Source organism: Nansenia antarctica, assembly GCF_963989245.1.
Source record: "Nansenia antarctica genome assembly, chromosome: 17".
NCBI classification, from domain to species: Eukaryota; Metazoa; Chordata; class Actinopteri; order Argentiniformes; family Microstomatidae; genus Nansenia; species Nansenia antarctica.
The window spans coordinates 3976930-3993487 of NC_137687.1; the positions used below are offsets into that span (position 1 = coordinate 3976930).

Sequence of the window (16558 nt, forward strand, 5' to 3'; positions counted from 1 at the left end):
CACACATACACAGACAAGACTAGCATAGATACACACACACACACACACAGACAAGACTATGATAGATACACACACAGGACTAGCATAGATGTGCATCCATGTGTAATGTGTACAACTGACTAATTATGTGAAACATAAAACATCTCCCACAACATATTATAATAGAGAATCATTAAGTATGCAGCTTGCATATGTATATATATATATATATATATATATATATATATATATATATATAGATGTAGTCAGCCAATAGGCGATGCTTTCTAAAACATATCAAGTTTGTTTCATTGAAACAAGAAATATGTAAATGAAACACACACACACGCACACAGGATCAGTTTGAAAAGTGAGCTTTTATTCATTGAACCTTTAATAAAATATACACGAGGTTGGCCCCTTCACAATGACATCCATTACTAAAGTAGAGAACATCATCATCCTACCAAACCCCCCCTAGCCCCCCCACCCACCCATTAACCCCCTCCCAGCTGCAGGCTCCTACCTACATTCTACATTGACTGACTGGCTGACTGGCATGGTGAGGGAGGGGTGTATCTACGCATACAGGTGTTACAGTACGTTTGGAAGAGGAGTTTAGGCGCGTGTGCGTGTGTGTGTCGCGTGTTAATACAGCATCTTGAAAGATCTACATACAAATACATCTACAGTCCAGTGTTTGACTGACTAACACAAGCAGACAGTGTGAGTGGGTGTGTGTGACTGTGACAGAATAATATGTGTAATGCGTTTGTGTAATGTACGTTTGCTTTTAATGCGTGTGTGTGTGTGAGAGAGAGAGACGGAGAGAGAGACGTACAGATGTCTCCATAGGTGGACAGTGCTGTACAGTATTCTCTGTGACGACACTTAAAGCACTTTTCCAACACCCCCTCTCCGACGTAACATCCATGTCCTTTCTCACTGAACAGATCATCACATGCTTCTTCCCCCGTCAACGCTCAACAGTCCTGTCTCCCTCCTTAGGCCTAGTATTTATTTTACACACACACATAAGACTTCATCATCCATCACTCCCCCCCCCCCCCCCCCCCCCGCCCCTGTAAAGTCAGTATCCCGTCCCACCTCAGAATTCACAAAGCACTTGAAAACACAATCAGAAGCTGAAAAAACAACAACGCTAGAACTCAATTCCTTCCCAAACCACAGTATACATGTACATTCTGTGTCTCTTGGTATCAAGAGTCTTGTCTTGGGGAGTTTGGACTCCTAACTTACAAACAAAAACAAAAACAAAAAGAGAGGCAACACGAAAACACAGTATACTGTATTGTCATCACTCTCGTCATCACTCTCGTCAAACAAGTAAAAATCAAACATTCACATAAATCCACTCATTCAATGTTCAGTACCCTGCACAACTTCACTTGAGATGGGAACCAATCACAAACAAGAATAGACACGTCACACACAGTTTGGTGAGGGCTGTCATTGGTTACATTTCTGAGAGCTGTTTTAAAGACCAATCGGGACCATTATTATTATTATTTTTTTATATATATAAAAGTGTGTGCAAAAGCCAGCCATGGACTAGGAGAAGAGTACTTAGAGAGGGAACAACATTTCCATGATGCCCCGATGCTAAAACAGTATGTGTTGGAATATGTCTGTTTTTATACCAGGGGTTAAACTAGAACCAAAATGTTCAAGGTGAGTTACATATCTCTACCCAGCATCAGCATCAGTCAGGCTCATGTGTTGTTGATAGGTTAGGTTAGGTTAGGTTGTTGATAGGTTGATAGGTGCTAGTACCACAGGAGGAATCGACTCTCTACTCTATCTGCAACTTGTACAGCACATGCTATTGGTTGATATTTCCCAGCGGGCAGGAACATGGTCGGCCATGAAATGACACAATGTCATCCAAACACATCATCGCGCTTCGGGGCTGAAACCTCATTGGTTAAACTGTCTCTATGACGGCTTTGTGTTGTGTGGTGACTGGGGCAGCACACCCACACCCACACCCACAGACCAGACTGCTTGAGATAGCGCTGGTTGGTCCATATCAGCACTTCGTGAGCTTAGAATGATAAGGTTCTATCTCCGTTTAGAATAATAAGGTTCTATCTCCGTTTAGAATGATAAGGTTCTATCTCTGTTTAGAATGATAAGGTTCTATCTCTGTTTAGAATGATAAGGTTCTATCTCTGTTTAGAATGATAAGGTTCTATCTCCGTTTAGGGCAGTTCAGAGATATTGAGCGTCAACGTTTTTACATTCCATTATGTTTTGTGAGATGGAACCTTTGTATTTTATGAATTACTAACTCAAAAATGTCAACATTTAAAAAAATAACACCACACAGGCATTAATGAACACCTAATGGATCAGATTATGTAGAAAAAAAAATACATTTTGACAAATTGAGATAGAACCTTATAATTCTAACGTCACGACTTCCAGTTTCCACCCCTAGGACAGAGATTAACTACTGACCTCTCCACCCCTCCCTCCCTCCCTCCCTCCTTCTCTCTGTTGTCTCTCTGCCTCTCTTCCCTCCACACTGAGGTCCTCCGAAGCTCTACAGTGTAAACAAACAAAACCCTGTGCGCTATATATACAAAAGAAAGAAATCTCAAATAATTTAAACCTGTATGTATACATGAAAAAAAGGCAACAAAAGTGAGGTTTTAACTGGTCAGTGCCGTGTGTCCCAGTTCACGTTTAACATTTTTACAGAGATACTTTTTTATTTCAAACCCCCCCCCCCCCAAAAGATTGTGTTCTGTCTTTTTAAGCCATCGTACCTCTTTTTTTCTCCCTCATAATTCAAATCCAAATGACTTGTAACACTCACATAGCGTTGTGATATCCATTCAATGGGTAAGGTTGACAAGTATTCATGCTACTAGTGAAATGTATAGTGTGTGTGCAATGCGTCTCTATAGAAACCAGAATAGAACTTACCTACCTACGGTCGAGTGTCTGCACAAGAATGGGTAGATAAGATATAAAGCCGTCACATTGCGATATAATGATGTGCTATTCCGTCACGGTGCTATGCCTCAAAGCCACCACAACGACTGATCAAGTGCAGACATTCCACATCCTAGTAAGCAGCATGCTGTTTTTTTGTTTTTTTTAAATATCTCCATTGCCTCGCTTATCTGTACTTGTTTGATCGATTGCCCGGCAAAGTGTACAGCGAAGCAGACACAGAGGAGTAACGTGTCACAAAAAGCCATGTCAAGTCATGTTTTTCTCAATGCTTTTTTGTTTGTTTGTTTTGTTTTGTTTTTTGGTTCTTTAAAAAACATTTTCCTCATCGAGTTTTCCTCAACTCCTCATCGGGCCCTTCCCACACCTCCACAGTCCTCCACTTCCTGACTCTAGTAGTCCTAACCAATCAGGGAGCTGCGCCTTGACAAGTCTACGTTGCTGGCGCTCAGTCCTCTGCAATCTGATAGGCCGGTATTGGGTTGCTGGAGAGAGAGAGAAAACGAGCATTAGGAGTTAGGAAAACGAGCCGGGGTGTTAAATGGATCCACTCACCTCCGGACTGTTAAGTTGCTTTGGATAAAAGCGTCAGCTAAATGGCATACAGTACCGGTACTACTATTATTAGATTTCAGTGATACAGGCTGACTATTGCTGCATCCCATTTCTATCGAATGTTATTCAGAGGTTTAGACTGATGCTGTGGATGTGGACAGGAGGAATGACTAAGCACTAGCGTGAGCTCTGTGACAGCAGTGCTGGGTTAAACAGGATGTTACTGGGGGCGCTTAGGTGGCGTAGCGGGTTAAGCGTTGACCATGTAACCGCAGGGTCCCTGGTTCGATTCCGGGACATATCCTGCATGTCATCCCTCCTCTCTCTCTCACCCATCCTTCCTGTCTAAATCTCTACTGTCTCTGTCACAATAAAAATAAAAATATGAGTGGGACTGCCCCACTCAGAAACCCCCCCCCCCAAAAAAAACAGTATGGTCCTGTACCTGCGTGGTGTCCTCTGCACTCTTGTTGAGGAAGTTGAGGGAGCTGGCTCTCTTCATCCTGAGGGACACAGGAGACACGGTTAGAGTTCATTAACAGAGAGCAGATAGGACTGGTGTGACCTGACCGGGGCCTTAGGGGTTAGGGCCAGCAGACAGGGAGCTCTCAGTGTCAGGGAGATTGGATAAAGTAGTATAGTTATACAAGTTATACATCATGTTGATATCTTGTCCTCCAAACTACGTCAGAAGATTGGCTTTCTCTACAGAAATCGCAGTAACTTCCCGCCGAGCTGTAGAAAGAGAGTAATTGAATCTGTTTTTATGTCTGTACTGGACTATGGAGACGTGATCTATCGTCACGCGGCTGTCACTACCTTAAAGGCTCTGGATTCGGTATACCACTCTGCACTCAGATTCATCACTCAAGACAAATATAACACTCACCACTGTGTCTTATATGATAAAGTTGGCTGGACATCTCTCGCAGCCCGCCGAGATTATCACTGGTATCAATTTATATTTAAGGGGATTTCAGGCAAACTCCCCCCCTATATCACTTCCCTGTTGGACTGGAATGTTTCTTCCTATCAAACACGCTCCAGCGAGTGGTTGGTTTGTACGGTCCCTCATATGTCTACTAAGCTGGGTAGGACAGCCTACGCTTATGATGCTGCTAACACTTGGAACTCTATTCAGAATTCTCTGAAACTGGTCACTCTCCCATCACTCAATGATTTTAAGAACTTGGTTTTTCCCCTCTGTGTCACTTCTTGTAACTGTTTTTAAATTATGTTGTACATTTCTTAGTAATGTTTTTTGTTTGTTTTATATTTTGGTTTGATTTCTATTCTGTTTATGACTTGTGTTGTTGGTTCTCTTTTGTTCACTCGTTGCTGCTGTAAATGAGGGAAACCTCAGTAACTTACGAGTTTAAATAAAGGTTTGAATTGAAAAAAAAAGTAAACAAGTTATAAAGTCATGTGGTTGAATATGCAAGGCAAGGCAAGAGTCAGTTGATGACTAACAGACAGCTCTCTCTGTACTGGTCAGTGTTACTCTAGGTCATATATGCATAACACAACATGATTGTGTGCACACAGACAGACAGACACAGACACACAGACAGACACACACACAGACACAGACACACTCACACACACACACACACACACACACACAGAGACACAGACACACGCACACACACACACACACACACAGACACAGACACAGACACAGACACATACACATACACAGACACAGACACAGACACAGACACAGGCACAGGCACACACACACACACACACAGCTTTCACACCGGCAAAGAACCGTGCCGGTTCGCGTTCGCGTTTGGGAACCTCCGAACGTTGGCGCTGTCTGGCGAACGAGCCCTCATTCACCAGACAGCGCCAACGTTCGGAGGTTTCCGAACGCAAACGCGAACCGGCACGGTTCTTTGCCGGTGTGAAAGCCCTAACAGACACACACACACAGACACACACACACACACACACACACACACACACACCCACCCTGCGTTGCGGGGCTCCTGGGGGCCGCTCCCCTGCAGCTTCTTGACCAGCATCTCGCTGCTCCTGCGCAGGGCGTCACGGATCTTCCCGAAGGAACCGCTGCGACGCAACGACCCGTTACCGTCCTGAGGAGGGACACGCAGACAGAACCACTGACCAACAGAACCACTGACCAACAGAACCACTGACCAACACATCCCCACATCCCAAAGGTCCACAGCTGTGTGCATCTCGCTCCAAGATATTGTATTCATACTGTAGCAGAGTATATATACTGTATATCTATATATATATACTGTATATGTTACGGTACATGTGGGAATACGGTACATGTGGGAGAACTACGGTTAAGGTTAGATGCTAAGGTGCTACGGTTAGGGTTAGGGTTAGAGTTAGGGGTAGGGTTAGACATGCCAGCATGTACCAAGTCGACGTTTTATGCTGCCATGTCCCACGGAAATGCCGACATAAACCGTTTTCCTCACCGTACCACACATCATTTTTAATTCGAAATGACTGACCCCGTTCCACTCGGCTCCGTCTTCCCCCTCGCAGTCCCCCCGCGGACCCCCGGGGCCGTTGAGGCCCTCCCGGCTCTCCCGCCTTCGCTCGCCCCCTCCTTGGGCCCCGTCCTTCAACAGCTCCACCACCTTACTCTGGTTAATAGCATCGATACCCTGAGAGAGAGAGAGAGAGAGAGAGAGAGAGAGAGAGAGAGAGAGAGAGAGAGAGAGAGAGAGAGAGAGAGAGAGAGAGAGAGAGAGAGAGAGAGAGAGACAGAGAGAGAGAGAGGGTAGGGCGGGGTTAACCAGAGCGATCCAGAGTTGGAGAGTATTAGTAGGTAAAGACTACAGTGATTGTTGTTACAGGGTATATACAGGAATCTTGAGGTTAATTTCAATACCTTTCTAAGACTTTTTAAAGACCTTGTCAATATTTTTCCAGACCTCACTGCCACTTCGAGCTGTAACCGTTGACATCAGTGACACCTTTAACTTAACAGTTTTAGTTTGCAATAGACTAGACCACTGTCATACAACACAATTTCCGGTTCATCTTTGTTTTTTTAATAAAACTTTGACTAAAAGTTTTTAGGACTCAAACTCTTTGGACAGAGTCTAATTCAGAAAAATACCTACAAAATTCAAGACCTCGTGAAAATCGTGATAAGACTTTTTAATACTTATTAAGGGTCTTGATTTTCCCAAAATGTATTCATCAACTTTGAATACTTTTCAAGACACCGCGGATACCCTGTGTTACACTGTGGGTATTCAGAGAGCTTGGGTGTCTCACCTGTTTGCGTGTCTTGGTAGCACACTCCTCCAGGGTCTCGGCGGCCTCCAGCTTGCCCTGTCTGCGGTACAGAGCCCCCAAGCTCTTCAACGTGGTGTTGACGGTAGGGCTAAAAGGAATGAAGTAACCCAATTGAATATCCTTCACAAATCTTGGAGTTGGGTGTATTTATCTCACAATAAAAAACACAATACATAGAACACTAGAAGACTCACCTGTCCACCTTACAAGCCTTGTGCCAGCTTCCATACTCTCCATAGGGACCAGAGTCCTTACGCTTCCCCTGAGAGGGTGATTGGAGAGAGAGAGAGAGAGAGCGAGAGAGAGAGAGAGAGAGAGAGAGAGAGAAAGAGGAAAGGGAGGAGAGAGAGAGAGGAAAGGGAGGAGAGAGGAGAGGAGTGAGGGAGAGAGAAAGAGAGAGACAGAGAAAGAGAGAGAGAGAGAGGAGTGAGAGAGAGAGAGAGAGAGAGAGAGAGAGAGAGAGAGAGAGAGAGAGAGAGAGAGAGAGACAGGATGTGGTTAGCAGCAAGGGACATGAATTATCACCTCGTTAAAAACTCCACCATTAATACATTCATATTCCCCTGTTCCCTCTCAGCCCTACTTAATTCACTTATCCATCTCAGTTAAGTGTCTGTCAGTGAGTGACGTCATAGGTTACAGGGAAACGGTTCAGCACCTGCTTGTTTATAAAGCTCTCACTGGCACAGCACCAGAATATCTGAAAGACCTTCTGCTAGCATATCAGCCCAGTAGAGCTCTCAGGTCTTCTGTTTTCTCTGTGTATCACATGAACAAAAGAAGAGATTTGGTGAGGCTGCGTTCTCATGTTATGCACCCCAATTGTGGAATGCACTGCCAGTTTACATTAGGGATGCAACCTCAGCAAATTATGTTCAAGTCAAGACTAAAAACCCATCTTTTTAATATTGCCTTTTAATGACTAAATAATTACATTATGATTCTATAATCAGGGTTCCCACACCTTCTGACACATCAGATTCAAGCACCTTTCAAGGACTTTCAAGACTCAATTCCCTCAAATTCAAGGACCCAACACGGCATAGTTTGAGACAGATCTAGATGAGAATTTATATAATAGGAACTCTCCGCTCACAGACAACAATTAAAAAGAGAGGCTTGAATGTGTGAACACTAGATGGTCTCTTGCCTTCTCTACCACAGCACAGCAAAACAATATATTGTGAAATATGTGTAAAGTTAAGCAATACAGAGACTTATTTACTAGTTTTTTTAGAGAGAGAGAGAGAGAGAGAGAGAGAGAGAGAGAGAGAGAGAGAGAGAGAGAGAGAGAGAGAGAGAGAGAGAGAGAGAGAGAGAGAGAGGGGGGAATTCAAGCACTTTCAATGACGCATGTCTATTTTCAAAAACTATTACCGGTAAGACCTTGACTTTTTTTTTTTACATTCACAAACTTTGAAGGATTTCAAGGACCCGTGGGAACCCTGATAATGATTGGAGCACTTTGAGCTGCAACGTTTGCAGGAAAAGTGCTGAGTTATGATTATTATTTAATACCTTGCTCTCCTCTCTCTCCTCAGCATGCATCCAGATAGGCTTGTTGTCATCTGAGGAAGAAGGGACAAGTACAATGTCATCATTACACAGAAGGCAGGGGAGGCTGGTGGAGGTAGACATTGAAGGACGGGCTTATTGTAATACTGAAGGAATAAAGAATGCAATAAAAAAATAAAAATAAAATATAAAAAATAATAATACATTAGACTTATATAGCGCTTTTCTAGACACTCAGACACTTTCCAAACTGAAAAGATAGAGTAGTAAAATAAAAAGAAACCAAAATAAATAAAAGAAAGTATAGGGGTCTAATTATTTTTTTAGATTACTAAATCTAAATCTAAGTGTCTTTGTAGGACAATCTACTCTGTATACTGCGAGTATATCTAGATTTCGGGCGGAGAAGCGGCGAACAAGCGATGTATGGTACTGGATATGCGTGCTGTTCTGGGGCTACTTAAGGAGAGTTGATGAAGGTCGGCTGGTCTCGTGTTACATTGGGCTTCTTCGGAGACAGGTGTCATATGAGCTACGCGGTGGCGGACTCACTGTTCAATTACCAGCAACTCCAGCGTAAGAGGAGAGGGCTCGGACGCCATATTGTTAGCGTTAGCTATGCCTTCGCCGGAGAAAAGTGTCTTCTGCACCGTCTTTTTCATTACTTTTTTGCTCATTCCCATGCAGGTTCAATGCTGACTTAGTTAAGACAGGCTTACACTAAATATAGACTTAGGGGATAGGCGTAATAAACAAAATATTTCGAAAATGTGTGGGAGGCAAACACCATGTGTCCATCCACTACATCGTTCAACCGGAAGTCTGGCGGACTCACTGTTGACGGATCCGAACTCCTTCTCGTGCGCGCGGGTCAGGATCTCTTTGTATAGAGCCTCTGCGTCCTTGAACTTCCCCTGTTTGAGGTAGCATGTGGCCTGGAGAGTAGAGGAAGCACATGTACCATGGTTTAGTATCAAAGGTGTGGACTAAAACTGTTTAAAAGTCTGCCACGACTAAAGAGCATGTTAAATCCACCCCCCACCCTCCTCCTCCCCCCCCCCCTTCTCCTCCTCCTCCTCCTCCTCCTCCCCCTCCTCCTCCACCCCCCCCCTCCTCCACCTCCTCCTCCTCCCCCTCCACCCCCCCCCCCTCCTCCACCTCCCCCTCCTCCCCTCCTCCTCCTCCTCCTCCTCCCCTCCTCCTCCTCCACCCCCCCCCCCTCCTCCTCCTCCCCTCCTCCTCCTCCTCCTCCTCCACCCCCCCCCCCCCCCCTCCTCCTCCTCCTCCTCCTCCTCCTCCTCCACCCCCCCCCCTCCTCCCCCCCTCCTCCTCCCCTCCTCCCCCTCCACCTCCCTCACCAGGTTGTTCTTGGTCTTGGCTACGTTGGGGTCGTCGGCGCCCAGCTTGGACTCGTAGATCTCCAGGGCCCGTCTGTAGTAGTACTCTACCTCGTCGTACTTGCCCTGGTTCTGGCACAGCAGGGCCAGGTTGTTCAGCTGCTTGGCCACGTCAGGGTGGTACTTCCCCAGGACCTGGAGGAGCCACACACACACACACACACACACACACACACATATATATACACACGCACATACACACATACACACATACACACACACACACACACACATACACATATATATATACACGCGCACACACACACACACACCTCAGTTGTTTATTTGGGTCTACAACTAAATAAAAAACACACACAGGTACACACCTGTGCACACACACAAACATATGCACACCCATACAGACATACAAAGTGATTTCTAGACGATTCATGAAAGTGAACATGATCTATTCTATAAGAAGGCATCAAACTTCCATTCATCTTAATGGATGTAACTAGGGATGCACCGAAATGAAAATTCTTGGCCCGAAGTCGAAACTGTCGAAACATTCAAGCGGAAGTGTTTGCTGTAATGATAATATTATGACTTGGCAGTGGGCTGTCGTCACTCAATCACTCGTCTTATTTACAGAACAGCATGGGGTTGCTTGCACTGTTTGATTGCGAAAAAACCGTCTCGTCGTATTCGGTAAACATTCAGTGTTTTCACACATTTGACCCGAACACGGAATGTGCTTTTTTTGGGGGGGGGGTATTTTCAGCCGAATAATTTCACTTCGCTAAAACTTCCGGTGCATCCCTAAAGATGTAACATATTATTCTCCTTCTTCTCCGCACCTTCTCTCTGATCTCCAGCGCCCTCTTGCAGAGAGGCTCCGCCTCCTTGTACTTGCCCCTCTTGCCGTACAGCACGGCCAGGTTGTTGAGGGTGGCGGCCACGGCGGGGTGGTCCTTCCCCAGGGTCTTCTCTCTGATGGCCAGGGCGTCGTTCAGAAGGTGGGCCGCCTCTTTGTACTTGTTCTGGTCCCTGAGAGAGAAAAAAAAAAAGTTGAATAGTTTAACACTTAATCAGCCGTGAGGTGTCATTTGACCCCTGTGAGTACAAAAAACTTCTACCTTTGCACTTGATCAAATTTCAGGACCCTCCTTTCATGACTTTTCCTAGATATGTGCGTTCTACCACCCAGCATCCTTACATTTTCAAAATCGAGTTAGTATAAAGCGATTTTGCAGTATTTCTGTGTGTTTCTGTGTATTTGCCTTGGTATTCGGCTGCCGTCAACTTTCATTCGTTAGTAAAGCTCCCGCAGTCTCAATCAATCTCCTCTCCATATATCATTTGATTTGTTCCATAGTTCGTTTTCAGCTGACTCAAGCTTCATATCAGATTGCGCTAATAATTTTACCCGCTGCATTTTTAGAGGTAGTGAGCTTGTCATTTTCTCTTCTTGTGTGACATCGCCATCAAGCAATCTTTGTGCGTCAGTACACACTCCCCCATTGTGAAGAGTGGTCGTGTGATTCGACACCTCATCGCGCTAAAAGTAGGTGAAAAAACGTTGCGGCTCTAGTGTTAAGAAGGTGTGTGTGTGTGTGTGTGTGTATACTGTATCCAGGGAAAACCTTGTTGTGTCCTTTTTCTTCCAATGATTGGTAGCAGGTGCGGTAGTTTAAAAAAATAGCGAGACAGTGAGCGGGCAACAGGCAGACATGCTATTATTATAGGTCCACAGGCCTACACAGGCCGACATGATCATCAACACCTGTGTCGGCCTGTGGCCCTAGAATAACAGCATGTCTGTCTGTCGCCCGGTGACACTGATGATGGTCATATGACCGAAACGTTTGTCCCGCACCTTGCACTTTTGCACCTGAGCACTTAGCACTTTTTGTAAAGAGAGAGCATGACAAAATAAAGAAAAGAAAATGACTTTTCTAAATCTCTGTCTAAGGAGGTTTTCCTTCAAGGTTCTGCAGAGTGGGAGTTCCTCTACTCTCACTGTCTCTGTAGACTCTCTCTGTCTCTGTAGACTGTATCCAGCAGGTTCTCACTCATCCGCCTCTCCACCTTCAAGAGAATCTCTCTACAGTCACACATAGTTTCTCAAAACTTCCATCCCTTTATCTCCTTGTGATCTTAATTATCTTCTTTTTTTCTTTTTTTGAGTGGGCCTGTCCCACTTTCTTTTTTTCTTTTTATTGGATAGATACAGTGAAGACAGACAGGAAAGTAAGGAGAAGAAGGGAGAGAGAGGGCATGTCAGCAGGGCATGGGCTGGATTCGAACCCATGCCGACATGGGCATATGTGTGCACTGTAGACCGTGGTGCTAGACCACTGGACCACCCCAGGCCACTCTCCTTGTGATCTTAATACATTGACTCCTCCATCCCATCCTCCTCTCACCTGTAGACCAGGGCCAGGATGTTGAGCATGGTCGCCACGTCGGGGTGGTCGTGACCGGAGGTCTTCTCCAGGTCCTCCAGGGCCTGCTTGCAGAGCGGCACGGCCACCTCGTACCTCCCCTGGGAGGCGTACTGGATCACCAGGTTGTGGAGGGTCCGCAGGCGGGCCGGGATCTCGTAGCCTCCCTGCTGGGCCGCCACCTCCCCACTGGGCTGGGCTGCAGAGGAGAGGAGTGGAGAGGAGATGGATGGATGGAGGGAGGGAGGGATGGATGGATGAATGATCTTTATTGTCATTGTAACAGGTACAACGACATTTAAAATGCAAGCCATAGGTGCTAACAATCAAAAACAAGAATGAGACATAAATAGACATAAACAACCCTACCTTGTCCCTGGTCTAGTGGTCTAGTATCTAGATAGTAGTATCTATAGTAGTATAGATAGATAGTAGTATAGTTAGTATCTAACCTTGTCCCTGGTCATCGTCGCTAGGGAACAGGTCGTCCAGGCTGTCCTTGGACGTCTCCCCTGCGGCCTTCTCCTCGGAGGGCGACACGTCGTCGTCGAACTTCTTGATCTGGTTCATGAACTCCAGGTGCTTCTTCTCCTCCTCCAGCTGGGCGACGCTCTGCTCGCTCCTCTGCAGCTTGTGCTGCGTGCCCGCCAGCTCGTCCCGCAGCCACTGGTTCTCCTGGCACAGCCGCCTCACCTGCGCCCGCAGCTTCTGCTTCTCTGACTCCACCGCACTCAGGTGGCCCGACAGGGCGATGATCACCTGGAGAGAGAGAGGGGACAGGTTTCAACGTCAAGTCAAATTGAAGACATTTTTAGACCTTTTTTTTTAGACCTCTTTGAATATCATTTTAGACCTATTCACGGCGCCATGTGATAGCTTTTTGTCATCCTCGGGGTGATGACATTAGGGATTTTCCCCTGGGATCACCTGGAGAGGGAGGGACGGACAGGTGTTCCTACAAGTTTCCTCAACAAGTCAAATTGACTGACATTTTTAGACTTTTTTTTTTTTAGACCTCTTTGAATATAATTTTAGACCTATTCGCGACACCATATGATAGCTTTTTGTCATCCTCGGGGGATGAAATTAGGGATTTCACTGTCATACAGACAAAAAAGGAAGCGAATTGGCAGTTTTTTTGGTTCCAGCTTGATTCATTTCCGGGTTAATCGATGTGGTCGGACTGATTTCCTTGCAGGATCTCATTTTTAGACAGAATAATTGAACTTTTTAGGCCTTATAAATTGGATTCTGGATTTTAGACTTTAAGGCTTTTTAAGACCAGCGCGGGAAACCCTGGAGGGAGGAGAGGGGAAGGCGGAGGGAGGGAGGATGGATGGAAGTGGTTTCGCTGTAACTCAGCCTGCGTGGTTTTGGACTTGAGTAACCAGTTCAACCTGTAATTGAATGACCGTAGAATAACCTCTATCCCCAGGGGACAAGATGCTTCTATTCTTTCCTACCCCATTCATAAACGGGTGGAGGGGGGGTGAGGGGGAGTCAAAGTGTTGGGGAAGGGGTTTCCAGAAGGTTCTTTTCTGCCTTTCATCATTCCATCTGTGTCATCCAGGTCTCAACTGGCACCTTCTTACATGATCGACACCAGAATTCTCACCAATCTCTCTCTCCCTCCCTATCCACATGCACCTGTGCCCCCCCCCCCCCTCCCTCCCTCTCCACACGCACCTGTGCCTCCCCCCTCCCTGCCTCCCTCCCTATCCACACGCACCTGTGCCTCCCCCCCTCCCTCTCTCCCTCCCTTCCCTATCCACACGCACCTGTGCCTCCCCCCCTCCCTCTCTCCCTCCCTTCCCTATCCACACGCACCTGTGCCTCCCCCCTCCCCCCTCCCTCCCTCCCTATCCACACCTGTGCCTCCCCCTCCCTCCCTCCCCATCCACACTCACCTGCGCCTCCCCCAGGCCCAGCTCAATGGCCTCCAGGCTCTTCCGGAGCAGGCCGGACTTCTCCTGGGACTTCTCAACGGGTGGCTGGGTGCAGTCCAGCAGGGAGGTGAGGAGCTGGGCATGCTCCCCGCGGAGAGTCTCCAGGCCCTGCATCACCGCCTTGGTGTTGAGCACGATCTCATCCTGGGTCAGTCGCTCCAGCATGGCCTCTTCGCGTGGGTACACCATGGTGGACATCACCTGAGGTCACACACACTGGAACTGGAGGAGGGGGAGAGAAGAGGAGAGGTGTGTGTGACAATGAATGTGTGTACGATGATCTCATGTTCGGTCATCCAGGTTGAGGTCAAAGGTTGGACGTACGTCATACGTCAACATCCAGAATTTAAATGTCTGTGACTGATTACATGTTTTGAGTGAGCCATATGTGCTGATAATGCACGTGTGGACTTGTCTCACATCTTAGTGTGTGAAGTTGGAGAAAAAACATGACATAATCCCTGAACTGTAAAAAGTGATCAAAATTGAGAGACATTTTAAGTGGTAAGTGGACTGACTTATATAGCACCTTATTCCAAAGTGCTTTACAACGGCCTCTCATTCACCCATTCACACACACATTCACACACCAATGCCGGCAAGCTACCATGCAAGGCGCAAGCCGCTCATTGGGAGCAATTTGGGTTCAGTGTCTTGCCCAAGGACACCTCGACATGTGGCCAGCCGGGGTTCGAACCGCCGATCTGGCGACCTTGTGATCATTAGACTCCGGCTCTACCTCCAGAGACACAGCCGCCCCAGAGCCACAGTCTCTTGACTTGTGTCCAGAAGAACCTATTCCATCACTGTCACAACCTTTATCATTCCTATAGTATCCCGCAAGACTGCATAATAGACTGGCTGCGAATGTAAACAAAAGCCTTGCAGCAGCCAGCTGGAGGAGGCGATTGCGCATCTCTGAATGTAAATGATTCACCGTCGTTGACTCGCACCTGTTCTCCTCTTCCAGGAGGCCCCGCCCACACCGTTCTTAGCCCCGCCCACACCGTCTTAGCCCCGCCCTCCCGCCCCATCCATTGACTGCAATGCACCATTATGACTATGAGCGATCCCATAGTTTGTGTGTGATTGCAAACAGGGGGCAAATGCGGGACGTTAGGCACAATTTGCATTCCCCAGTTTTGTCATAGATTCATACTTCAGACGTATAAACCCTAATTAGAATCGCCCCGTGCAAGGATACAGATAAGAATAACACAGGTCAAGGTGACCGATCGATCGTAAGAGAGCATTTTTCAATCAATCAAGACATATTTAAGCAACGAAATCTATCATCAACATATTTATAGCATGCATACAGCAAAACGATGTCATTTCTGTCTATAGGGCCAAAGCAACCATGGACACAAATGCTCCGACGTGTTAGTAAACATTAGCTTTGCCCGGCTGGTTTAGTTTACATACAGGCCCAGACTGAAAGATGCTGCAAGATTATACCTCCTTCTACAAAGGTTGTGCGCTATAGCTAAGCACGATCATGCGAAACAACAAGTGTATCCTCACGATCACAATGACAAGAAGCTTTACGCAATGACCGATGATGGAAACAAAGTAACAAGCCACGATCGATCGTTTCATATTAGTAACATTGTAGCATGTCAGTGACACATTTCACTCCAAGCCTCGACTCTGTCTGAGATCATCATCAGTGATGTGATCTATCGCTCCCGAATGCACAAATGCCAAAATAACATATGAATGATCCATAAGATAGAAAGAAAACACACCATATCTAAATTCTCAATGATGTTATTAAACCCATCCCGACCATAGTCCATAGGCATTGGATTTACCTTCATCGAAGCCGTTTTATACTGTTGTGGCTCCTAATAGATTATTAATAGATTTAGTATAACCTACAAAGCACAAAGAGGCCACTACGATACCTTCCAAAGTGCGCTTGCCTCCGGGTCTCAGACAAAGCGCGTCCTTGTAGGAGAGACGCTCAAGGCTCAACCTCCATCTCTGTTGTCACTACTACCCTACGTGCAAGTTATGTCAACGCACAAAGGGCTGGGAATCGCGATCAACCAGCGCACATATCAAGTGTCACGACTTCTGTCCACGATCAACCTTTCGTTTGATATCCTACAACATAATGCATAAGTTTACATCCTCAAATCTGTCAATGATGTGCATTGTGCGTCACGATCATTCATATATTTACCTTCTCTCTCTCTCTCCCACCTACGAATACGATCAACCTTTCGTTTGATATTCCTACAACATAATGCATACGTTTACACATCCTTAAATCTATCAATGATGTGCATTGTGCGTCACGATCATTCATAATCATATTTACCTTCTCTTCTCTCTCTCTCCACCGGTGCAATCCAGATGACACGTTACTGCACGGCCTGCACTCGCAATGCAAACTTACACCCCCAACACACCAACACCACTGCTGCTTTCTGCTTCAATCCTGTTGTATAATGGTCCAGTAGCTTAGCTGCTTGCTTAAACGCTTGCAGATCCCAAGCGATGA

At 46.2% G+C, this 16558-nt stretch overlaps 1 protein-coding gene across 1 annotated transcript; it reads right to left on the reverse strand.

The window, feature by feature from the left end:
• Window positions 1-3159: 3159 nt before the first annotated feature.
• On the reverse strand, window positions 3160-16024 carry klc2 (kinesin light chain 2). Its single transcript, XM_080547183.1, has 14 exons — window positions 15957-16024; window positions 14011-14271; window positions 12556-12862; window positions 12086-12302; window positions 10517-10706; window positions 9681-9854; window positions 9158-9257; window positions 8326-8375; window positions 7002-7069; window positions 6787-6895; window positions 6012-6167; window positions 5491-5615; window positions 3962-4019; window positions 3160-3446 (listed from the first exon to the last, which is right to left on the reverse strand). The coding sequence occupies exons 2-14, from the start codon at window positions 14245-14247 to the stop codon at window positions 3363-3365; spliced, it is 1875 nt and encodes a 624-aa protein (XP_080403309.1). The 5' UTR covers window positions 14248-14271; window positions 15957-16024; the 3' UTR covers window positions 3160-3362.
• Window positions 16025-16558: the final 534 nt, after the last annotated feature.

Coding starts and splice junctions, on each gene's coding strand:
- klc2 (XM_080547183.1), bottom strand. CDS start 14,247: ATGTCCACCATGGTGTACCCACGCGAAGAGGCCATGCTGGAGCGACTG. Junction 9,855..10,516: donor CGCTGGAGATCAGAGAGAAG/GTGCGGAGAAGA, acceptor TGGCTCCTCCAG/GTCCTGGGGAAGTACCACCC. Junction 4,020..5,490: donor CAGGAGCCCCGCAACGCAGG/GTGGGTGTGTGT, acceptor TGTGTCCCTCAG/GATGAAGAGAGCCAGCTCCC.